Source organism: Bos javanicus, chromosome 10 (genome assembly GCF_032452875.1).
Source record: "Bos javanicus breed banteng chromosome 10, ARS-OSU_banteng_1.0, whole genome shotgun sequence".
Lineage (NCBI taxonomy): Eukaryota > Metazoa > Chordata > Mammalia > Artiodactyla > Bovidae > Bos > Bos javanicus.
In genome coordinates, this window is record NC_083877.1 from 26,551,258 (window position 1) to 26,577,272 (window position 26,015).

Here is a 26,015-nt window from a genome sequence, read left to right on the forward strand (position 1 = left end):
AGATTGCAAGAAGGACTATCAATAACCCCAGATATGCAGATGACACCACTCTTCTGAAAGAAAGTGAAGAACTCAAAAGTCTCTTGATGAAAGTGAAAGAGCAGACTGAAAAAGTTGGATTAAAACTCAACATTCAAAAAAATGAAGATCGTGGCATCTGGTCACATCATGTCATGGCAAATAGATGGGGAAACAATGGAAGCAGTGAGAGACTTTATTTTCTTGAGCTCTGAAATCAATGTGGATGATGACTGCAGCCATGAAATTAAAAGACACTTGCTCCTGGGAAGAAAAGCAATAACAAACCTAGACAGCATATTAAAAACAAGAGACACTACTGTGTTGACAAAGGTCTGTATAGTCAAGGCTATGGTTTTTCCAGTAGTTATGTATGGATGTGAGAGTTGGACCATAACAAGGCTGAATACCAACGAATTGATGCTTTCAAGCTCAATTCTCAAGAAGACTCTTGAGAATCCCTTGGACAGCAAGGAGATCAAACCAATTAATCCTAAAGGAAATAAATCCTGAATATTCACTGAAAGGACTGATGCTGAAGCTGAAGCTCCAATACTTTGTCTACCTGATGCGAAATGCAGACTCATTGGAAAAGACCCTGATGCTGGGAAAGACTGAAGGCAAGAGGAGAAGGGGATGACAGAGGATGAGATGGTTGGATGGCATCACTGACTCAATGGCCATCAGTTTGAACAAACTGTGAGATGGTGAAGGACAGAGAATCCTGGCATGCTGCAGTGCATGGGGTCACAAAGAGTTGGACATGACTGATTGACTGAACAACAGCAAAGAATATTCCTCTAGAGAGTGAAGACTGCCATCATATCTTGCCCACATAATGGGGTGTCACTCCTGGATCTTGCTTCAGACATGTACCTGCCCCAGCCATTAATCATTGATGTCTCTGTTGCTAAAAAAATATATCCTTTGTTTAAAGACAACTGTATTATTTTTTATTTAAAAAGCAAATCATGCAGTCATGTGGAAAAGAATTTAAAACATTCAGAATAAATCTCTTTTTCTGTCTTCTTCCTCAGACACCAAATTCTCCTTATTGAAGCAAGCCCTGTAACCAGTCTGGATCTCCTTCAGAAGATGGTCTATACATTTATATTACAGGTATTTACACCCTGCAGCTCACTTTTAAAAAAAATTTATTTATTTTTAATTGATTGATGATTGGTTTACAACATTGGTTTGATTTGGCATACATTAGCATGAATTAATCATAGGTGTACATATGTCTCCTCCCTCTTGAATCTCCCTCCCTCAGCTCACTTTTTTTTTTTTACTCAATAATGTATCTTGAAGTAATTATGCAACATTACTTATAGAGCTACTTCATATTTTATGAAATTGAAGATATAGTATTCCACGGTATGACTAAACTACAGCTTATTTGATTCAGTTCAGTTCAGTCACTCAGTTGTGTCTGACTCTTTGTGACCCCATGAATCGCAGCACACCAGGCCTCCCTGTATATCACCAACTCCCGGAGTTCACTCAAACTCATGTGCATCGAGTCGATAATGCCATCCAGCCATCTCATCCTCTGTCGTCCCCTTCTCTACCTGCCCCCAATCCCTCCCAGCATCAGAGTCTTTTCCAATGAGTCAACTTTTCGCATAAGGTGGCCAAAGTATTGGAGTTTCAGCTTCAACATCAGTCCTTCCAATGAACACCCAGGACTGATCTCCTTTAGGATGGACTAGTTGGATCTCCTTGCAGTCCAAGGGACTCTCAAGAGTCTTCTCCAACACCACAGTTCAAAAGCATCAACTCTTCGGTGCTCAGCTTTCTTCACAGTCCAATTCTCACATCCATACATGACCACTGGAAAAACCATAGCCTTGACTAGATGAACCTTTGTTGGCAAAATAATGTCTCTGCTTTTTAATATGCTATCTTGGTTGGTCATAACTTTCCTTCCAAGGAGTAAGCGTTTTTTAATTTCATGGCTGTAGTCACCATCTGCAATGATTTTGGAGCTCCCAAAAATAAAGTCTGACACTGTTTCCCTAGGGATCTATTTCCCATGAAGTGATGGGACTAGATACTATGATCTTCGTTTTCTGAATGTTGAACTTTAAGCCAACTTTTCCACTTTCCACTTTCACTTTCATCAAGCGGCTTTTTAGTTCCTCTTCACTTTCTGCCATAAGGGTGGGGTCATCTGCATATCTGAGGTTATTGATATTTCTCCCGGCAATCTTGATTCCAGCTTGTGCTTCTTCCAGCTCAGCATTTCTCATGATGTACTCTGCATATAAGTTAAATAAGCAGGGTAACAATATACAGCCTTGACGTACTCCTTTTCCTATTTGGAACCAGTCTGTTGTTCTGTGTCCAGTTGTAACTGCTGCTTCCTGACCTGTATACAGGTTTCTCAAGAGGCAGGTCAGGTGGTCTGGTATTGCCATCTCTTTCAGAATGTTCCACAGTTTATTGTGATCCACACAGTCAAAGGCTTTGGCATAGTCAATAAAGCAGAAATAGATGTTTTTCTGGAACTCTCTTGCTTTTTTGATGATCCAGCAGATGTTGGCAATTTGATTTCTGGTTGCTCTGCCTCTTCTAAAAGCAGCTTGAACATCTGGAAGTTCACGCTTCATGTATTGCTGAAGCCTGGCTTGGAGAATTTTGAGCATTACTTTACTAGCGTGTGAGATGAGTACAATTGTGTGGTAGTCAGAGCATTCTTTGGCATTGCCTTTCTTTGGGATTGGAATGAAAACTTATGTAATTATTTTTCCATTAATGGCAACTGACATTTTTCTCAACATTTTGCTATTACAACAATGATACAATGAACATTTTTACACTTTCATAATTTCCTATGTGTGTGAAAAAAGCCATAGGCTAAGCACTTTAGCAGCTGCATTGCTGGGCTCCAGGGCATAGGCCTTTTAAATTTTGACTGTCCTAAATACAGTGTAAAACTTATACTCCCACCAAGTGTGAGAGAACTCATTTCACATTCTCAACCATATAGTGTGTTATCAGACTTCCTGATCTTTGTCACTCCCCAGGTTAAACATGAGATACTGTCTAATGATATTCTCTCTTTATCTTTTTATGAATGATTAGTGATATTTCTATATGTTTAAGAATCTTTTCTATATGTTACTTGTTTGTATCTTTTTTCTTATTTTCCTATTACAATGTTGTTCTGTTCTCTTACTGTTTATAGAGCTTTATATATATTAAGGAAACAATATATAAGTGGCAAATCATTGAGATTATTGAAGGGGAAATAATTGAGAAGTTCTAAAGTTAAAAATATAGGATTGTTTACTGAACAGAAAAGGCAGATGAACAGCGTGGTGGATAGGACATTTTTATTTTTTCACCATTAAAATATTATCCTTAGAAAATCACTCCTGAAACCCAGTTCTCATTTTCTTCATCTGCAGAATCAGGTAGCTGAATTGATAAATATATACAGTAATAGGATAACTTTTCTTTCAGGATCTAGGAGGTACTTCAAGGAGAGCTAGTCCAAGTTACTAATAAAAATCCTGAGTAAACAATTTTACTGATCTATAATTCTTTTTCATTATAGGGGACTGGAATGCAAAAGTAGGATGAAGAAATACCTGGAGTAACAGGCAAATTTGGCCTTGGAGTACAGAGTGAAGCAGGGCAAAGTGTAATAAAGTCTTGCCAGGAGAACGTACTGGTCATAGCAAACACCCTTTTCCAACAACATAAGAGAAGACTCTACACATGGACATCACCAGATGGTCAACACCAAAATTAGATTGATTATATTCTTTGCACTCAATAATGGAGAAGCTCTATACAGTCAGCAAAAACAAGACTGGGAGCTGACTGTGGCTCAGATCATGAACTCCGTATTGCCAAATTCAGACTGAAATTGAAGAAGGTAGGGAAAACCACTAGACCATTCAGGTATGACCTAAATGACTATATGACCCTTATGACTATACAGTGGAACTGACAAAATGATTCAAGGGATTAGATCTTATAGACAGAGTGCCTGATGAACTATGGATGGACATTGTACAGGAAACAGGGATCAAGACCATCCCCATGGAAAAGAAATTGAAAAAGGCAAAATGGCTGTCTGAGGAGGCCTTACAAAGAGCTGTGAAAAGAAGAGAAGCGAAAGGCAGAGGAGAAAAGGAAAGATATACTCATTTGAATGTAGAGTTCAAAGAATAGCAAGGAGAGATAACAAAGCCTTCCTCAGTGATCAATGCAAAGAAATAGAGGGAAACAACAGAATGGGAAAGACTAGAGATCTCTTCAACAAAATTAGAGATCCAAGGGAACATTTCATGCAAAGATGGGCACAATAAAGGACAGATATGGTATGGACCTAACAGAAGCAGAAGATATTAAGAAGAGGTGGTAAGAATACACAGAAGAACTGTACAAAAAAGATCTTCATGACCAAGATAATCACGATGGTGTGATCACTGACCTAGAGCCAGACATCCTGGAATGCGAAGTCAAGTGGGCCTTAGGAAGCATCACTACAAACAAAGCTAGTGGAGGTGATGGAATTCCAGTTGAGCTATTCCAAATCCTGAAAGATGATGCTGTGAAAGTGCTGCACGTAATATGCCAGCAAATTTGGAAAATTCAGCAGTGGCCACAGGACTGGAAAAGGTCAGTTTTCATTCCAATCCCAAAGAAAGGCAATGCCAAAGAATGCTCAAACTACTGCACAATTGCACTCATCTCACATGCTAGCAAAGTAATACTCAAAATTCTCCAAGCCAGGCTTCAACAGTACATGAACCTGAACTTCCAGATGTTCAAGCTGGATTTAGAAAAGGCAGAGGAACCAGAGATCAAATTGCCAACATCACTGGAAAATTGAAAAAGCAAGAGAGTTCCAGAAAAGCATCTATTTCTGCTTTATTGACTATGCCAAAGCCTTAGATATTCTTTAATATTTCAATTCTTTGATATTCTTTAATAATTCAATTCTTCAATATTCTTTATTGACTATGCCAAAGCCTTTAATATTCAAAGTCTGATATTCAGGGAATATCCGACCACCTGACCTGCCTCCTGAGAAATCTGTATGCAGGTCAGGAAGCAACATTTAGAATTGTACATGGAACAACAGACTGGTTCCAAATCGGGAAAGAAGTACGTCAATGTTGTATATTGTCACCCTGCTCATTTAACTTATATGCAGAGTACATCATGAGAAACGCTGGGGTGGATGAAGCACAAGCTGGAATCAAGATCACCAGGAGATATATCAATAACCTCATATATTCAGATAACACTACCCTTATGGCAAAAAGCAAAGAAGAACTAAAGAGTCTCTTGATGAAAGTTAAAGAGGAGAGTGAAAAATTTGGCTTAAAACTCAACATTCAGAAAATGAAGATCATGGCATCTGGTCCCATCACTTCATGGAAAACAGATGGGGAAACAGTGGAAACAGTGTCAGACTTTATTTTTCTGGGCTCCAAAATCACTGCAGATGGTGACTGCAGCCATGAAATTACAAGATGCTTGCTCCTTGAAAGGAAAGTTATGACCAACCTAGACAGCATATTAAAAAGCAGAGACATTACTTTGCCAACAAAGGTCTGTCTAGTCAAAGGTATGGTTTTTCCAGTAGTCATGTATGAATGTGAGTGTTGGACTATAAAGAAGCTGGGAGCCGAAAAATTGATGCTTTTGAACTGTGGTGTTGGAGAAGACTCTTGAGAATCCCTTGGACTGCAAGGAGATCCAACCAATCCATCCTAAAGTAAATCAGTCCTGAATATTCATTAGAAGGACTGATGCTGAAGATGAAACTCCAATCCTTTGTCACCAGATGCAAAGAACTGACTCATTTGAAAAGATCCTGATACTGGGAAAGATTGAAGGCAGGAGGAGAAGGAGACGACAGAGGATGAGATGGTTGGATCGCATCAATGACTCAATGGACATGAGTTTGAGTAAGATCTGAGAGTTGGTGATGGACAGGGAGGCCTGGTGTGCTGCAGTCCATGGGGTTGCAAAGTGTCGGACTCGACTGAGTGACTGAACTGAACTGACCTGAACAATTCTTGAGCACCTCTCCCTTAAAAGAATTAGGCCTAAATTTGTCTCTGGGTTACTGGTTTTCCTTATTTTATTGAAATCAACCCTTCTCCTTGCCCACCTTGTTTGCAGGGTAGAACACTCAGGAATCTGGAGGTGCTTGCAGTGAAAAGAAAATCAGGCCTTTGCATGTTTATACCAGTCCCTGTATTCACTTGTCTCTGATTTGTGGGTTTTTGCATGATTATGCTACAAGATCATCTTCTGAAAGTGAGGGGAGAAGTGAGAAAGTATGGAACTTAGATGTAATAGAAAACAACTTTTGGTTATAGTCATGACTAATCAGCTTGGATTGAACTTACCCTTCTACTAAAAGTAACTACAAAATCTGGAGAAATTACATAAAACAAGCCTTTGAAGGCACTAGAGAGAAGTCCACAGACATCACTTCAGGGGCTATAATTCCAGGGGAGGGAGGAATAAAAAGAGGAGCTCCACATTTACCTTGAGTGTTTCTCCCCCAGGATGATAATCACTGCGTTGGGGAGTAAGGGGACAGGGAGGTATCTGAGAAAGAACAGCGAGAAGGAAGAATTAAGTCTCAGCAGAAAGCAGTAGTTTCATTGAACTAAGAATATAAGGGATTTGGTGTTTGTGGCTGCCAGAGAAACTGGTGTTTGAGAAAAAATACTGGAGACAGGAGGACCACGGAGAAGTGAGGGTCAAAATGTGATGTAGTTTCTTTTCTAGGCATTTTTCGATTTCCCAGTCATTCATGTGCAAGATGAGATTTCAAGAAGTCTAGCAGACAGAAGAAACTGGGAGTTTAAAGAGCTCAGCAGAGGTCTTAGGAGTCATGGGTTTCAGAATATAGGAATAGAAAGTCAGGGCTCTCTAAGGTGGAGGTGTCCTGAAAACAGTTCAGGTGTGCGATTGAAATCTCAGAATGGTCATGTTCCTGACTAAGGATCACGTCCCAGAAATAAGAGCAAAGCTGTTTTAGACTGTTTTTATTACACCTCAAAATAAATACTCCTTAAATGAGATCAAAGTGATCTGCTTTACTCTATCTTCTGGTAAAAGAAACCTTTCTTTACTACATTATTTTAAAAAATTTTAAAAATATAATGTTCATCATTTGGTAAAAAATGAGGTATGTAAGAAACAGGACAAAAAAAAAAAAAAAAAAAAAAGAAAGAAACAGGACAAATGAGCAAGAACCAAGAGAATAATAAGCAACAGATACGTGTTCACAGGTGACTGAAATTTTAGTCAGTATTAGGATGAACGATTATCTGAAAAAAAAAAACACGTTTTTTTTTAAACCTGAAAATGAGGTAAACACAATTTAAGTCTCTAATTGCTCAAGAACTCTTTTGATTAACATTTTTTACAGTCTAAGAAATTTCTGCAGGGCCTTTTTCATATCTTTGTTTCTAAGACTATATATTACGGGGTTAAGAAGTGGTGTCACAACAGAATAAAACAGAGTCACAATCTTCTGCATTCCACCTTCATGCTCAGATGTTGGACTCCCATACATTACAAGGACTGAGCCATAAAACAGTGAAACCACAGCCAGATGAGACCCACAGGTGGAGAAAGCCTTTTTTCGCCCAGCTGCTGAAGGGACTTTCAATACAGCTCTCAGGACCAGAGCATAAGACCCCATGATGAAGAGAAAAGGAATGATGAGGGGCACAGGACTTAAAGTGGAGAAGACAAGCTCTATCACAGGAGGTTTTTCGCAAGTGAGTGCTAGAAGAGGACCTGGGTCACACAGGAAATGGTCAATGATCCCAGATCCACAGAATGACATTTGGGAGATGATGATGATGGGAATCAAGAACCAGAGGAAACCAAGTACCCAGCAGCTGATTATAAGATTGGCACAGAGACATCCAGTCATGAGAGTAGGGTAGTGTAGAGGCCAGCAGATGGCAAGGTATCGATCAAATGCCATAATAGCCAAGAAAAAGCATTCTGTAGAACCCAAGGAGAAGAAAAAGTAGAACTGGAGAAAGCACCCAGAGAAGGAGATGAGCTTGTTGTCAGAGAGGAAGTTGGCCAACATGTTGGGGACAGTGGAGGTGACATACCAGATCTCCAGGAAGGAGAAGTTGGCGAGCAGGATGTACATGGGGGTGTGGAGTCTCTGATCCCAGCACACAGCACAGATGATAGAACCGTTGCCCATGAGGGTCAGGAGGTAGACAGCAGAGAAGAGCACAAAGAGGAGAATCTGCCCCTCCCTGGGGCAAGGGAAGCCCAGGAGGATGAAGCCAGTGATGGTGCTGGAGGTGTTCGGGGTGTTGGAGATTTTCATGGATCTGGGAGCTGTGAAAGGACCAGCAAATATCAAATGAGTTTGTATAGAGATATCAGGACCCAAATTTATATTTAAATCATCTTGGAAAAGTAAATAAGGATTGATATATTAATAGCTATTTTTTCCCTTGTAAACTGGGTTAACTATTCTCGTTCACATTTTCATCATGGATTCAAGAAAATATTTGATCAGAATTGGTAAACTCTTGAAGGAAAGTGTGGTAGAGGTATTTGAACATTAGACTTTGTTCTTAATAGAGAATCTGTCTGACTATCTATCTATCTACCTACTACCTAGCTACCTACCATCCTACCGCCTATCTAGTTTCTCAGAAAAATAGGGACAGAAAAGAATAATTCTGCTGCGAATAAAGGTCCTTTATGGTTTCTAAAAATGATTGTAAGTCCAGTACTAATTCAGAGGAAGGTAGCTTTTTTGATGTTCAATTAAAAACAGTTGTTACTCATAATGCTTAGGTATTTTTGACCAAGGTTGTTCTGCTGGGGTTCCTGAAATTTCATTTAGGGGTAAGCATCTGTTTAATCTAATAAATGACCTTTCAGATTAAATATTTAAGAACTGTTTTTATTTATTTATTTGTGATGAAACATTTCAGTATAGTATTTCTTCCCTTTCCTTTACCCTCACATCTAATTCATCAGCAATTTCTGTTAGTCTGTCTCTAAAATAAGTCTCATGTCCATTCACCTCTCTCTAATTCAAGCCATCATCTTCTTTTCTTCACTGGACCACTGTGATACTGTCCTAACTGGGTTTCTTGTTTCTCATCCGTGTCTCTCTACAATTTGTGATCCATACCATGGCCAGAATGACTCAAAAAAAAAAAAAAAATCAGATCACACAAATTTCAAATAGCTTCCCAATGTACTTAGGATCAAACAAATTTTCAAACTAGGGTCTTTGAATTGACCCTTATTCATATCTCCAACAGAGAAGGCAATGACACTCCACTCCAGTACTCTTGCCTGGAAAATCCCATGGACGGAGGAGCCTGGTAGGCTGCAGTCCATGGGGTCGCTAAGAGTCGGACATGACTTCACTTTCACTTTTCACTTTCATGCATTGGAGAAGGAAATGGCAACCCACTCCAGTATTCTTGCCTGGAGAATCCCAGGGACGGGGAAGCCTGGTGGGCTGCCGTCTATGGGGTCGCACAGAGTCGGACACGACTGAAGCGACTTAGCAGCAGCAGCAGCAGCATATCTCCAAACTCTCCTCATGATTCTGTTAGTCAAATATACTTTTCCTGTGTCTCTCATGCACACGCATACACACAGAAACACACACTATGTAAGGGAGATATACACACCCTATACTAACATAAACATTGCAAATATAAAACAGGTTTCAACAAACAGTGGGGTAGCAGGATGTATTCCATACCATGTGCTCTACTGATCCTACTGCAAACTGCATGTGTTTGGATTATAATACCTACGCTAGGCAGCATAACAGTAGAGAGGGACTCACTTTGTAATACTCTGCACCAGGGGTCAGCAAATATACATTAGTCTTCTATGGATTTTTATTATTATTATTTTTTTTATTTTCCACATAAACTTTATTTTTTATTTTTTTTTTTTACAATTTTTAAAGACTATTTTACTTTCTTATAGATAGGAATCTTTAAATTCACATATGATTTTGGATTTTTTGTTTGTTTGTTTTTCCCAGTGTGCTAATTTTATCTTTTGTTTTTTAAAATTTTATTTTATTTTTATGGGGAGGGAGGAGGGAGGAGGGTTCAGGAGGGGGAGCACATGTATACCTGTGATGGATTCATTTTGATGTTTGGCAAAACTAATACAATTACGTAAAGTTTAAAAATAAAATAAAATTAAAAAAATTTTTTTATTTTATTTTTAAACTTTACAATATTGTATTAGTTTTGCCAAACATCGAAATGAATCCGCCACAGGTATACTTGTGCTCCCCATCCTGAACCCCCTCCCTCCTCCCTCCCCACACCCTCCCTCTGGGTTGTCCCAGTGCACCAGCCCCAAGCATCCAGTATCGTGCATCGAACCTGGACTGGCGACTCATTTCATACATGATATTATACATGTTTCAATGCCATTCTCCCAAATCTCCCCACCCTCTCCCTCTCCCACAGAGTCCATAAGACTGATCTATACATCAGTGTCTCTTTTGCTGTCTCGTACACAGGGTTATTGTTACCATCTTTCTAAATTCCATGTATATGCGTTAGTATACTGTATTGGTGTTTTTCTTTCTGGCTTACTTCACTCTGTATAATAGGCTCCATTTAAATTAAAAAGTAAAAATTCTTAGCTCACTGGCTATACAAAAGCAGGCCATATTTGACCTGTTGCCATAATTTGCTGAGCCCTGGTCAATACATTTATAGAGACAGGAAAGCAAAGACATTCATTTTACTGTAGAACAATGGAAACTCTTTGGTCCATGGTGTGACCTTATCAGAAATGGAGGAGACCTCTAGAGGGCAGCTGGAATCAGCCTGTTCTACTCTCACAGATTTTTTTGGACCAGTTTAAGTATAAAAATTCAGTTTCCAAAGTCATCAGGATTGTCTTTCTCTTTCTGTTTCTTTACACACACACACACACACACACACACACACGCATGCACTGCTTCCTTCCTCCACACAATACTTCAGTGATATAACATTGGCCTTCTTTCAGTTTCTAGAAGCAGCAGTACTTTCCTGACTAAGTGTCTTTCTTCTTGTTGGCCTTCATGGTCACTCTTGATTCCTACTGCTCAACACACTATGAGGAAGAGGGTATGTACTTTGTAAACGTTTTTTTAAAGAAATGAACAATTGTGAACAATGTAGAGAATATAGACAAATACTGTAGAAATATTTACCAATTACTTCATTTGAGCTTCAGATAGCTTGTGAGATGAAATCTTAGGAAATGAATTATACAGGAACAGGCTCCAAGTGATCTGGGTAATGAGAGTGCTGGCCCAGACTTGAGATGAATCCTTTCAAAGAAGTAATGGAAGCTAATGTTCTGTGTGGAAGACCATGCCCCACCACAAGTGGCTTACTCTCTGTTTCTGGAGATAATTATGGTGCCCCAGGTGTGGCTGTTAAAATAGGAGAGGAGGAAGATGGGAGGAAATTCTAGGGTTCAGCCTCATAACAAAGTAGCTTGTTGGCTCTAGTGGAGTCTTCTATTGTCTATAAACTTTGTTTTCTTAATTTTTAAAATTTTTATTCTCTATTTTTAATTGAAGTATAGTTGATTTACAGTGTTGTGCTAATTTCTGCTGTACAGCAAAGTCACTCAGTTATACACATATATACGTTCTCTTTAATATTCTTTTCCATTATGGTTTATCATAAACCACAATGGATATAGTTCCCTGTGCTACACAATAGGACCTTATTGTTTTTCCGTTGCTTGAAAAATTTGTTCCATTTTGTTTACCCATTCTAAATGTAATAGTTTGTATCTACTAACCCCAAACATCCTGCCCATGCCTCTCTCTCCCTCTTCCCCCTTGGCAACCACAACTCTGTTCTTTGTAGCTTTCTTTTCTTTATATGAGAAAGGAATAGTACTGTATGATTTTTAATTACTTTCATTATAGCATGCTTACTCCTATTCCAAGTATACTGCAAGGACACATGATATCAAGGCTGTGAGATCTATAAGATCTAGAAGTGATATTGTAGTTACATCTATCTCTTACATGAGAAAATCAGTTGGATAGATTTTCACTTCTACAAGAAGGGAAAAGATCCAGGCCAGTTCCCTCTCAGGGCAGTTTTACTTTGAGAGTCTGACAATATGCCCTAGAAAATAAGAAAGATGTGAAAAATGATTCTGTGTGTGCCATTATCATTTCATGCTCAACTTAACCAAATTGACTATGGATGAAAAAAATATTTCTAACAAGATTGTATTGTTTGTTACTTACCCTTAATTAATTTCCTCCTCTGTACAGAGTAGCTGTGGTTTCACCTAGCACAAAGGGGATTCTGGAGCTGTCCAGAGAGGCAGGAAGTGTCCCCTGAATTGGTTGTAGAAAGTGCTGTGGCAGAAAGAGTGGGGATATGCAAATAGTGGTGTCAGAGCTGTGTGATGTACACAGGATATTTGGACTGAGTCATTAACAAAGCCAAACAAGAAAAACTACATACTCACCTGCGTTATATCTTGGAAAGGTTGGGTTAAACTCAATCTTGAATAGTCAGGTCATCAGCTATACTATATAAAATGAAGGAAAGATGTTTCTCTGATATTTTACTTTTTCCTCAGGGCTAGTTTAAGAAGGCACAATGGGGTGGAAGCATTATTGGCCTGTTATTGCAATAGCACATCCATCTATTTCATTTAGTTTGGTCAGGAGATAGCACACCTGTCCCATGCAGTGCAGGGGACCTGAGTTTAATCCCTGGATTGGGAAGATACCCTGGAGAAAGGAGTGTGAGCCCACTCCAGTATTCTTGTCTGGAGAATCTCATGGACAGAGGAGCCTGACAGGGTACAATCCATAGGGTCGCAAAGAGTTAGATACAACTGAGTGCACATGTGCACACGCACACACACACACATACACACACACACACGATATACAAGACCTGGATGAACTTTTTGGCCAATCTGCTTCCCTAGTGGCTCAGAGGTTAAAGCATCTGACCGCAATGCGGGATACCTGGATTCGATCCCTGGGTCAGGAAGATTCCCTGGAGAAGGAAATGGCAACCCACTCCAGTATTCTTGCCTGGAGAATCCCATGGACAGAGGAGCTTGGTGGGCTACAGTCCACGGGGTCGCAGAGTCGGACATGACTGAGCGACTTCACTTTCACCTTCACTTTTTTTCAATATCATATATAACTAAAGCAAAGTAAAGGAACTCATATTTAGAGGGTAGTAGGATGGCGGAGCCTGGTGGGCTACAGTCCATGGGGTCGCGAAGAGTCGGACACGACTGAGCGACTTCACTTTCACTTTTCACTTTCATGCATTGGAGAAGAAAATGGCAACCCACTCCAGTGTTCTTGCTTGGAGAATCCCAGGGACGGAGGAGCCTGGTGGGCTGCCGTCTATGGGGTCGCACAGAGTCGGACACGACTGAAGCGACTTAGCAGCAGCAGCAGCAGCAGCAGTTTTTCTTTTTAATATTTACTTTCCCCTCTAAGAAAATGGACAAAGAGGGCAATCCAGACCTGAAGTTTCTCTGAATGTCTGGTCTTTCTGGAGAGGAAGGTTGGTCGTCTCTACAGAAACCACCAAGAAGTGAAGCAGTAGAAATAAGGTGACAATCTTTCTGTATTTGCTGGAGGATGGAGAGATTCTAAGCAGAGGCTCCAGGGAGTGAGGATCCATGAGGATCAATTTACCACTTTCAGAAGAAGATCTGTGTTAGGAGAATGTTCTTTACTAGTTATTCCCTTCCTCTGGGGCCTACCTTCTCTGGAGACTCTGATCCTTCTATTTTACCTTTGACTCCCAGTAGAGTGGAAAATTTTACTTTTTAAAGCCTCCCAATTCTCAGGGATGGCAAGAGATTTCATCCATGTGTAAGACAACTCGGATTGCCTATCGAGTGTTAAAGGAAAGTCTGTAAATATAACACAGTGTAGTGGCCATGATGTAAGAAACTGTTCCTGGTGAATGCTATCAATTATGAGTTTTGGAAACAGAGCCGCCTTTGATTTTCTAGAAAGAAGAGATAGGTGGGCTGAAGGTATGATGTGACCTCAGCCATAGAGGGCTGTGCAGCTAGTTGCCCCAGGAATCCGTCCCCTTCCAGGGCCTCCCTGGATGTTTTATAGATCTTTCCTTTCTCACTTGTACTTGAGCCCTGTGAGTGTCAAGCAGATGTTTTGAGGTCCACTTGTCAGGTCTGAGAGAGGCCAGAGCAGAACATTCCTTAGCTCTACTCAGGGATTGCATCAGGGAGTTGGATCTAAGCTTCCTCATCTTGATGGAGGTACAGATGTCTTAGCATAATCCACTTCTTGCCCCTTTCTCTCCAATTTGTGAAAGATTTTCATGTCAAAGACTTATCAGGTCATTTCACTTCCTTGTTTGAGTAGCTTTGTTGTTTCCCTCTGTCCACAACATGAGATTCAGAATTGCCAAATAAAAACTTTTGCACTGGAGCCTTAACCTATTGCTATTGTTACCACTCTTGTTGTTAAATTTTTATATTTTTACCTTTTCTCTAGTATTTCCTGTAGAAGTCCTTGTGTCAACAGTCACATCAAATTGCTTAGACACATAGTGGAAGCCCATATATTTTTGTTGGGTGAATAATCTTACTCTCTGAAAAGCAGGCAAGAACCCTCGGCATTGATGACTACTAGTGTGAGAGTTAATCCCTGTAAAGTGAGGATTCCAGGAGATTATTTATTAATGCAGAAATAGAGAGCTAACTCACTAAATGTTCTCTTTGCCTTATTTTTTTAAACCTTTCCTGTCATTTTCCCCCTCAGCTCAGTTTCTCACAAAATTATTTTTAAAATTTTTATTTTATATTGAAACATAGTTGGTTAATGATGTTGTTAGTTCAAGTATACAGCAAAGTGATTCAGTTATACAAATACATATATCTGTTCTTTTAAAAATTCTTTTCCCATATAGGTTATTACAGAATATTGAGTTTCCTGTGCTATATAGTAGGTCCTTGCTGGTTATCTATTTTAAATATAGCAGTGTGTACATGTTAATCCTAAACTCCCTGTCTATCCCTGCCTGCCACCCTTCTGCCCTGGTAATCATAAGTTCATTCTCTAGGTCTGTGAATCTATTTCTGTTTTGTAAATAAGTTCATTTGTATCATTTAAAATTTTTTTCACATATAAGCAATATCATGTGACATTTGTCTATCTCTGTAAGATTTACTTCACTTACTATGATAATCTTAGATTTATCCTTGTTGCTTCAGATGGCATTGGTTCCTTCTTTTTAATGGCTAATATTCCATTGTATATGCATATCATGTCTACTTTATCCACTCATTTGTTGATAGACATTTAGGTTGCTTCCATGTCTTGGCTATTGTAAGCAGCACTTTAATGAACATTGGTGTACATGTATCCTTTTGAGCCATATTTTTCTCAGGATATATGCCCAGGAGTGGAATTACTGGATCATATCAAGATTGCCTGGAGAAATATCAATAACATCAGATATGCAAATGATGCCACCCTTATGGCAGAAAGAGAAGAAGAACTAAAAAGCCTCTTGATGAAAGTGAAAGAGGAGAGTGAAAAAGTTGGCTTAAATCTCAAGATTCAGAAAACGAAGATCATGGCATCTGGTCCCATCACTTCATGGCAAATAGATGGGGAAACAGTGGAAATAGCGTCAGACTTTATTTTTTTGGGCTCCAAAATCACTGCAGATGGTTATTGCAGCCATGAAATTAAAAGACGCTTACTCCTTGGAAGGAAAGTTATGACCACTCTAGAGAGCATATTCAAAAGCAGAGACATTACTTTGCCAACAAGGTCCATCTAGTGAAGGCTATGGTTTTTCCTGTGGTCATGTATGGATGTGAGAGTTGGACTGTGAAGAAAGCTGAGCGCCGAAGAATTGATGCTTTTGAACTGTGGTGTTGGAGAAGACTCTAGAGAGTCCCTTGAACTGCAAGGAGATCCAATCACTCCACCCTAAAGGAGATCAGTCCTGGGTGTTCATTGGAAGGACTGATGTTGAAGCTGAAACTCCAATACTTTGGCCACCTCATGTGCAGAGTTGACTCATAGGAAAATACCCTGATGCGGGGAGGGATTGGGGGCAGGAGGAGAAGGGGACGACAGAGGATGAGATGGCATCACTGACTCAATGGACATGAGTTTGGGTAAACTTTGGGAGTTGGTGATGGACAGGGAGGCCTGGCGTGCTGTGATTCATGGGGTTGGAGAGAGTTGGACACAACTGAGCGAATGAACTGAACTGATGGTAGCTCTATTTTTAGTTTTTAAGGAACCTCTGTATTGTTCTCCGTAATGGCTGTATCAATTTACATTCCACCAACAGTGTAGGAGGGTTCGGTTTCCTCCGTACCTCCTTCAGCATATATTGTTTTTGGATTTTTGGTGGTGGTGGCCTACTGACTGATATGAGGTAACATCTCATCATAGTTTTGATTTAAATTTCTCTAATAGCTAGCAATGTTGAATGTCTTTTCATGTGCTTCTTGGCCTTTTGTGTGTCTTTTTTGTATAGATATCTATCCATTTATGTCCTCTGCCCATTTTTTTTTATTGTTTTTTTTTTCATGATATTGAGCTGCATGAGCAGTTTTTAAATTTTGACGACTAATCCTTTGTTGTTGGCATCATTTGCAAATATTTTCTATTCTGTGAGGTTTTTTTTTTTTTTTAGATTGTTTATGGTTTCTGTTGCTGTGCAAAAGCTTTTGAGTTTAATTGGGTCCCATTAGTTTTTTTTTTGTTTTGTTTTCATTCTCATTACTCTGGGAGATGGTGTGAAAAAGATATTTTGCATTTTATGTCAGAGTTCTGCCTATGTTTTCCTGTAAGAGTTTTATAGTATTTGGTCTTACATTTAGGTCTTTAATCCATTTGAATTTATTTTTCTGTATGTTGTTAAAGAATGTTCTAATTGCATTTTTTTTTACATGTAGCTGTCCAGTTTCCTCAGCACCATTTATTGACGAGAATGTCTTTCCTTCACGATATAGTCATTTGTCCTTTGTCTTAGATTAATGACCATAGGTGTGTGGATTTATTTCTGAGCTTTCTATCCTGTTCCGTTGATCTATATTTCTATTTTTGTACCAGCACCATACTGTCTCGGTTACTGTAGCTTTGTACTCCGGTCTGAGGTCAAGAAGTCAGATTCTTCCAGCTCTGTTATTCTTTCTTAAGATTGCTTTGGCTACTCACAGTCTTTTGTGTTTCCATATAAATTTCAAGAATTTTCTTCCTGTATTAAATGTGAAAAAGCAGGATGGTTTATCAGTACAACATGGTTATTTACCCTTATGATTATGTGCCTGATTGGGAGCTCTGATGTGCTGCTGATGCCCAGCATCACAACAGAGTATCTTACCATGTATCACAAGCCTGGGAAAAGATCATAATTAAAAATTCAAAGTATGGTTTCTACTAAATGAATATTGCTTTCATGCAGTTGTAAAGTTGAAAAATCACAGGTCAAACTATCATTAAGTCATGGGCAGTCAATACTTAATATTGCAGCATTTGACAATAAAGCATAAAATTGGGAAAAAAAACCAAAATAGAAAAAGACCTCCACATTACTACTCAAACATTGCCATTTAAAGTATTTTTATACTTTTTTTGTATTGTTTTCTGAAGACTGGATTTAACTTTTCTGCACATGTTGTATTTACAATATTATACTATACTAATTCACTAAGTTCTTATCAGCTATTTCCCATAAATACTTCCTAATTGTGGCTCAGCAGGAAAGAATCAGCCTGCCAATGCAGGAAAATTCCTTGTAGAAGGAAATGGCAACCCACTCCAGTATTCTTGCCTGGGAAATCCCATGGACAAGGAGCCTGGAGGGCTACAGCCCACGGGCTTGCAAAGAGTTGGACACAACTTAGCGACTAAACAACAACTATACTTATTCACTAAGTTCTTATCAGGCTTTTCCCATAAACTCTTCCTAATAGCTGAATATTATTCAGCTGGAGAGGCACAAGGGCAATTTTCCCCACTTCACTCAATAACATATATATAGGTATATATATAAAACTCTGTTACAACAAATTAATAATGATGAAGAATGTGAGTTTTGGACTCAGAGAGACTTGGTTGAATCTCTGCTTTCTGAGTTGTTATTAGACTGCATTACTGGCAAATTGTTATCTGTTCTCTCCAGGCCTTAGTTTTCTATTCTGTAAAACAGGTGAAATAGCAATGGCTCATATAATGTTATAATGAAGGCTAAAAAAGATAGTGTATATAAAATGCTTAACTTGGAAGCTTACATATGAGAACCTAACATCAGGAGACACTATAGCATAACAGTTTATAGTATGGTTTCTGGAGTCATAGTTCTTTAATTCAACCTGGTTCCAACACTCTTAACTGTTTGGTAAACTTACTTAATCAAGGCTTAGTTACCTCATTTATAAAAAGATACTGATGGTGTACTTGAGGCTGTACAATTCTTTTTTTTTTTTTTTTGGAGTTTAAAATTTTTTTAATTTTTTTATTTTGATAAAGGATGTACATGGGTGTACACGTGTGTGGGGAACACATGTACACCCGAGGCTGTACAATTCTTGAATGGCTAAAGTGGAAGTTCATTTCAGGCACATTGCGAGTTAGCTGAATTTAGTAGAAATGCAGACAATAATTTACTTGATTATCATGATACCTATATAAAGACTTTAATCTTAAATTTCGTCAATGAAAACCTTCTCAGTAAGTATATGAAACTTGTTCTCAGTCATGTCTTTTATGGAATTAGTATTAACCAAAACTCATGAATAGTTCTTCCTATAGAAGCGTCCTGTGGAAGACTGGTTTTATTAATTATATATCTCTAGTCTACTGTAGAAAATGAACATATGCGGTATGCTTAATGTTGTTGTTTAGTCACTAAGTCATGTCTGACTACTTTGTGAGCCCATGGACTGTAGCTCACTAGACTCTTCTCTCCTTGGGATTTCCCAGGTAAGGTAATTGGAGTAGGTTGCCATTTCCTTCCCTAGGGAATCTTTCTGACCCAGGTATCAAACTTGGAGATAATTGCATACTATAAGCCTAAAAATAAAAGCACTTTGTATGGAAACCTATATAATAATGATTTGATTTTTGAAAGATAATGAAAAAATCCTTATATATAATTAAATACGTTTATATAATTAGGATCTTGGAGAATAGTATGAAGCACGCTTATTAGGTCGTTATCACTGTTGATCTAGTAGAGATGGGATGTGTGAAAACTAGATTGTGGGTGAAGTGATGGTAGTAGGGAGTGGGAAGGAAAAAAATAAAGGAGTCTGTCATAAAAACAGCATGTACAATATCCGATTGTATAAAACTTATATGAGTGTGTGTATGTGTATAAAATAATACATGAAAGATTGTTCACTTAAATATTAATGGTGTTTACCTGAGGGTGATGGGTTTAGATAACTTTTAATTTTAAATATTTTAATACTTTTTCTCTTGCTTGATAATTATAATAATAAGCATTTATTATATATTGAGAAAAGATCCAGCTACTTTTTTTCTGGTTCTGGCTATGAGAGCCAAGTCATTTTCTTTTTTTTTCCCCTTCACATCCCATTTTTAAAAGTTGATGTACTGTTGATTTATAATATTAGTTTCAGGTGTACAACATCATGATTGGGTATTTTTAATATAATATGCTCCATGTAAAGTTGTTATAAAATATTGGCTATACTCCTTGTGCTGTACAATGTATTCTTGTAGCTTATTTTATACATAGTAGTTTGTACCTATTAATACCCTACCCCTTCCCTCTCCTCACTGGTAACCACTAGTTTGTTCTCCAAATGCATGAATGTATTTCTGTTTTTTTGCATTCATTCAAAATATTCATTCATTTGTTTTAGTTTTGGGATTCCAGATATATATGATAATACTCAGTATTTGTCTTTCTCTGAGTTATTATGCATAATATCCTCCAGGTCCATCTATGTTGTTATAAATGACAAAATTTCATTCTATTTTTAGCTGAATAGTATTCTATTCTATACACACACACACACACCTTCTATCTTCTTTATTCATTCATCTGTACATCATAAACACTTAGGCTACTACCATATCATGGCTCATGTAAATATTGCTGCCAAGAACATTTGGGTGAATTTATGTTTTTGAATTAGTGTTTTCATTTTCTTCAGATAAACACCCAGGAGTAGAATCGCAAGATCATATGGTAGTTCAATTTTTAGTTTTTGAGACTCCCTCCATACTGTTTTCTATAGTGGCTGCACCAGTTTATACTCCTACCAACAGTGTGCAAATGTTCCCATGTCCTGGCCACCATTGATTATCTTTTGGATATTTATCTTTTGGAACAAGTCCATTACATATCCAGTACTAACTGTTGCTTCTGGACCTGCATACGGGTTTTGCAGGAGGCAGGTCAGGTGGTCTGGTATTCCCATCTCTTTAAGAATTTTCCAGAGTTTGTTGCGATCCACACAGTCAAAGGCTTTGGCGTAGTCAATGAAGCAGAAGTAGGTGTTCTTCTGGAATTCTCTTGCTTTTTCTATGATCCAGTGTATGTTGTCAATTTGATCTCTAGTTCCTCTGCCTTTTCTAAGTCCAGCTTGAACATCTGAAAGTTCTTGATTCATGAACCTGTTGAAGCCTGGCTTGAAGAATTTTGAGCATTACTCTGCTAGCATGTGAAGTGAGTGCAGTTGTGCAGTAGTTTGAACAATGAGTGAAATGTGCAGTAGTTTTATAGTGTAATCTGTAAAAATACTGGATTTCTATGCTGTACATCTGAAACTGATATAAGATTGCAAATCAACTATATACCAATGAAAAAATGGCCTAAATCTGTTCTCTGTGGTTTTGCTTTTTCATATCTTACTGTAAGTAAACTCCCCTTCCCCTCCCCCCAACCCTCGCCTCTGCCCCAAGAATCTGGAGCTGCCTGCATTGAAAAAAAGCAGATCTACTTCCTAGATTTGCATTTGTACCAGTCCCTGTGTTCACTGTTCTTTGTTTTGTAGGTTTTTGCATATTTATGGTATAAGATCATCTTCTGAAACTGAGAATAGTAATGAGAATGTCTGGAATTTAACTATAAAAGACAAGAATCTCTGACTGTGGTCATGACTAAACAGCTTGCATTAAACTAATCATTCTACAAAAAATAACTATAAAACCTTGACAAAATATATAAGAAGAACATTCTAAGGCACTAGAAAGCAGTTAACACAGAAAAGACTTCATGGGATACAATTCCAAGAAGGGAGCAACAAGGAGATGAGTTCCACATTCATCTTGGGGGTTTTCCCCTGAGAAATAGCAGTCAGTAGGGCAGGAAAATGTAGATAGGAAGGCATATGGGAAAGATTGGGGTGAAGGAAGAATACTGTCTCAGCAAAAAGCAGTAGATTCTCCTCAGACTGAACTGAGGAAATAAAGGTTTGGTGCTATGGCCAGTAAGGCACTTGGGGTTTGAGAAACAAATTCTGGAAAAGGAGGACCACAGAGAAGGAAGATCAAAGGGTACTAGAATCTCCTTTCAAGGCATTTTTGATTTCTCAGCCAGCCATTTAGATACAAGATGAGATTTAAAAAAATCTAGCAGAAAGCAGAAATTGGGAGTCTAAAGAGCTGAGCAGATGTTTTAGGAGTCCTGATTTTTCAGGGTACAAAAATAGGAATTCAGGGATTGCTAAGGTGGAGGTATCCTAAAAACAGTCCAGGTTTGCAGCTGAGATCTCAGAAAGGTCATATTCCCGAGTAAGAGTCACATCCCAGAAATAAGAGCAAAAGTGGGTTAGGTTATTTTTACAACATGAATCCTTAAATGGGATCAAACTGATCTGTTTTTACTCTATCTGCTACTTGAGGGAAATTTCACCTTTGTTGCATTACTATATCCATTGTCTTTACAATGTCAAAAATATAATGTGCAGCATTCAATTAAAAATATGGAAGCATATGAAGAAACAGGACAAATGATCAGGAACCAAGAGAAGAAAAAATCAACAGACAACATGCTCACAAGATACTGAAATTTTGGTCAATACTCTAATGAAAAATTTTCTGAATATGTTTTTAAGCTGAAAATAAGTTAAATAGAATATTTATAAAAGTTTGCAAATTAGTAAATAAAAATTTGGGCTCTACTTGCTAAAGAGTCTTTTTGGTTAATAGTTTTATAGTCTCAGAAATTTCTTCAGGGCCTTTTTCATATCTTTGTTCCTAAGACTATAGATTATTGGATTAAGAAGTGGGGTAACAACAGAATAAAACGGAGTCACAGTCATCTGCATTCTAGCACCATGCTCAGATGCTGGGCTCCCATACATGACCACTACTGAACCATAGAACAGTGAAACCACAGTCAGATGAGACCCACAGGTGGAGAAAGCCTTCCTTCGTCCAGCTGTTGAAGGAACTTTCAATACAGCTTTTATGACCAAAGCATAAGACCCCATGATGAAGAGAAAAAGAATGATGAGGGGAATAGGACATAGAGTGGAGAAGACAAGCTCCATCACAGGAGCTTTTTTGCAGGTGAGTGCTAGAAGAGGACCTGGGTCACACAGGAAATGGTCAATGATCCCAGATCCACAGAAAGACATTTGGGAGATGATAATGACGGGAATCAAAAACCAGAGAAAACCAAGTACCCAGCAGCTGATCACAAAATTGGTGCAGAGACGTCCAGTCATGATGGTGGGGTACTGTAGAGGTCGGCAGATGGCAAGGTATCGATCAAATGCCATAATAGCTAAGAAAAAGCATTCTGTAGAACCCAAGGAGAAGAAAAAGTAGAACTGGAGAAAGCACCCAGAGAAGGAGATGAGCTTGTCATCAGAGAGGAAGTTGGCCAACATGTTGGGGACAGTGGAGGTGACATACCAGATTTCCAGGAAGGAGAAGTTTGCGAGCAGGATGTACATGGGAGTGTGGAGTCTCTGATCCCAGCACACAGCACAGATGATAGAACCGTTGCCCATGAGGGTCAGGAGGTAGACAGCAGAGAAGAGCACAAAGAGGAGAATCTGCCCCTCCCTGGGGCAAGGGAAGCCCAGGAGGATGAAGCCAGTGATGGTGCTGGAGGTGTTGGGGGTGTTGGAGATTTTCATGGATCTGGGAGCTGTGAAAGGACCAGCAAATATCAAATGAGTTTGTATAGAGACATGAAGACTCAGATTTATACTTAAATCATCTTGGGAAAGATATAAGGACTTGCATGCCTGAGTGCTAAGTCACTTTAGTCATGTCCAACTCTTTGCAACCCTAGGAACTGTAGCCCACCAGGTTCCTCTGTCCACAGAATTCTCTAGGCAAGAATACTAGGATGGGTTGCCATGCTGTCCTCCAGGTGATCTTCCCAACCCAGGGATCGAACCCACATCTTTTATGTCTCCTGCATTGACCGGCAGGTTCTTTACCACTAATGCCACTTGGGAAGCCCATAAGGACTTATATATCAATAATTTTTTTCTTGAAAGATGAAATATTGGCCTGGGTTTCTTTATTCTCATTTATATTTTCATCCTGGATTCCAGAAAATTTCTGGTCAGAATAGATAAACCCTTCTAGCAAAGTGTTGTAGTGGTATTTGAAGATTATATAGACTTGATAGAGAATATACATATAAGTGTATTACCTTTAGGGCTTCCCAGGTGGCGCTATGGTAAAGAACCCATCTGCCCATGCAGGAGACATAAGAGACAAAGGCTCAATCCTAGGGTCAGGAAGATCCCCTGGTGGAGGGCATGGCAATCCACTCCAGTATTCTTGCCTGGAGAATCTTCATGGATAGAGAAGCCTGGTAGGCTACAGTCCATAGGGTCACAAAGAGTCAGACACGACTGAAGTGACTTAGCATGCATTCATATAACTATTACATTTAATAGAGTCTATCTATCAATCTATCTACCAACCAACCTACTGGTCTATTGTCACAAAAATGGAATGAATTTATTCCACTTTTCAAAGAGTTGACATCATTGCATTTGTGCCCATGAACAGTATGAAAAGGCAAAATGATAGGATACTGAAAGAGAAACTCCCCAGGTCAGTAGGTGCCCAATATGCTACTGGAGATCAGTGGAGAAATAACTCTAGAAAGAATGAAGGGATGGAGCCAGAGCAAAAACAATACCCAGCTGTGGATGTGACTGGTGACAGAAGCAAGGTCTGATGCTATAAAGAGCAATATTGCATAGGAATCTGGAATGTCAGGTCCATGAATCAAGGCAAATTGGAAGTGGTCAAACAAGAGATGGCAAGAGTGAATGTTGACATTCTAGGAATCAGCGAACTGAAATGGATTGGAATGGGTGAATTTAACTCAGATGACCATTATATCTACTACTGTGGGCAGGAATCCCTCAGAAGAAATGGAGTAGCCATCATAGTCAACAAAAGAGTCCGAAATGCAGTACTTGGATGCAATCTCAAAAACGACAGAATGATCTCTATTCATTTCCAAGGCAAACCATTCAATATCACAGTAATCCAAGTCTATGCCCCAACCAGTAACGCTGAAGAAGCTGAAGTTGAAGGGTTTTATGAAGACCTACAAGACCTTTAAAACCAACACACAAAAAAGATGTCCTTTTCATTATAGGGGACTGGAACGCAAAAGTAGGAAGTCAAGAAACACCTGAAGTAACAGGCAAATTTGGCCTTGGAATACGGAATGAAGCAGGGCAAAGACTAATAGAGTTTTGCCAAGAAAATGCACTGGTCATAACAAACACCCTCTTCCAACAACACAAGAGAAGACTGTATACATGGACATCACCAGATGGTCAACACCGAAATCAGATTGATTATATTCTTTGCAGCCAAAGATGGAGAAGCTCTATACAGTCAGCAAAAACAAGACCAGGAGCTGACTGTGGCTCAGACCATGAACTCCTTATTGCCAAATTCAGACTGAAATTGAAGAAAGTAGGGAAAACAACTAGACCATTCAGGTATGACCTAAATCAAATCCCTTATGATTATACAGTGGAAGTGAGAAATAGATTTAAGAGCCTAGATCTGATAGACAGAGTGCCTGATGAGCTATGGAATGAGGTTCGTGACATTGTACAGGAGACAGGGATCAAGACCATCCCCATGGAAAAGAAATGCAAAAAAGCAAAATGGCTGTCTGGGGAGGCCTTACAAATAGCTGTGAAGAGAAGCGAAAAGCAAAGGAGAAAAGGAAAGATATAAACATCTGAATGCAGAGTTCCAAAGAATAGCAAGAAGAGATAAGAAAGCCTTCTTCAGCGATCAATGCAAAGAAATAGAGGAAAACAACAGAATGGGAAAGGCTAGAGATCTCTTCAAGAAAATCAAAGATACCAAAGGAACATTTCATGCAAAGATAGGCTCGATAAAGGACAGAAATGTTATGGACCTAACAGAAGCAGAAGATATTAAGAAGAGATGGCAAGAATACACAGAAGAACTGTACAAAAAGATCTTCACAACCCAGATAATCATGATGGTGTTATCACTGACCTAGAGCCAGACATCCTGGAATGTGAAGTCAAGTGTGCCTTAGAAAGCATCACTACGAACAAAGCTAGTGGAGGTGATGGAATTCCAGTTGAGCTATTTGAAATCCTGAAAGACGATGCTGTGAAAGTGCTGAACTCAATATGCCAGCAAATTTGGAAAACTCAGCAGTGGCCACAGGACTGGAAAAGGTCAGTTTCATTCCAATCCCAAAGAAAGGCAATGCCAAAGAATGCTCAAACTACTGCACAATTGCACTCATCTCACATGCTAGTAAAGTAATGCTTAAAATTCTCCAAGCCAGGCTTCAGCAGTATGTGAACCATGAAATTCCTGATGTTCAAGCTGGTTTTAGAAAAGGCAGAGGAACCAGAGATCAAATTGCCAACATCCGCTGGATCATGAAAAAAGCAAGAGAGTTCCAGAAAAACATCTATTTCTGCTTTATTGACTATGCCAAAGCCTTTGACTGTCTGGATCACAATAA

The 26,015-nt window shown here is 38.9% G+C and overlaps 2 protein-coding genes across 2 annotated transcripts; both read right to left on the minus strand.

Annotated features, from left to right (window-relative positions):
• Positions 1-7,346: 7,346 nt before the first annotated feature.
• Positions 7,347-8,704, minus strand: LOC133255977 (olfactory receptor 11G2-like). Its single transcript, XM_061430634.1, has one exon. The coding sequence runs from the start codon at positions 8,360-8,362 to the stop codon at positions 7,427-7,429; it is 936 nt and encodes a 311-aa protein (XP_061286618.1). The 5' UTR covers positions 8,363-8,704; the 3' UTR covers positions 7,347-7,426.
• Positions 8,705-22,215: 13,511 nt separating this feature from the next.
• LOC133255358 (olfactory receptor 11G2-like) lies at positions 22,216-25,795 on the minus strand. Its single transcript, XM_061429822.1, has 2 exons — positions 25,532-25,795; positions 22,216-23,119 (listed from the first exon to the last, which is right to left on the minus strand). The coding sequence occupies exons 1-2, from the start codon at positions 25,579-25,581 to the stop codon at positions 22,216-22,218; spliced, it is 954 nt and encodes a 317-aa protein (XP_061285806.1). The 5' UTR covers positions 25,582-25,795.
• Between the last annotated feature and the right edge of the window lie 220 nt (positions 25,796-26,015).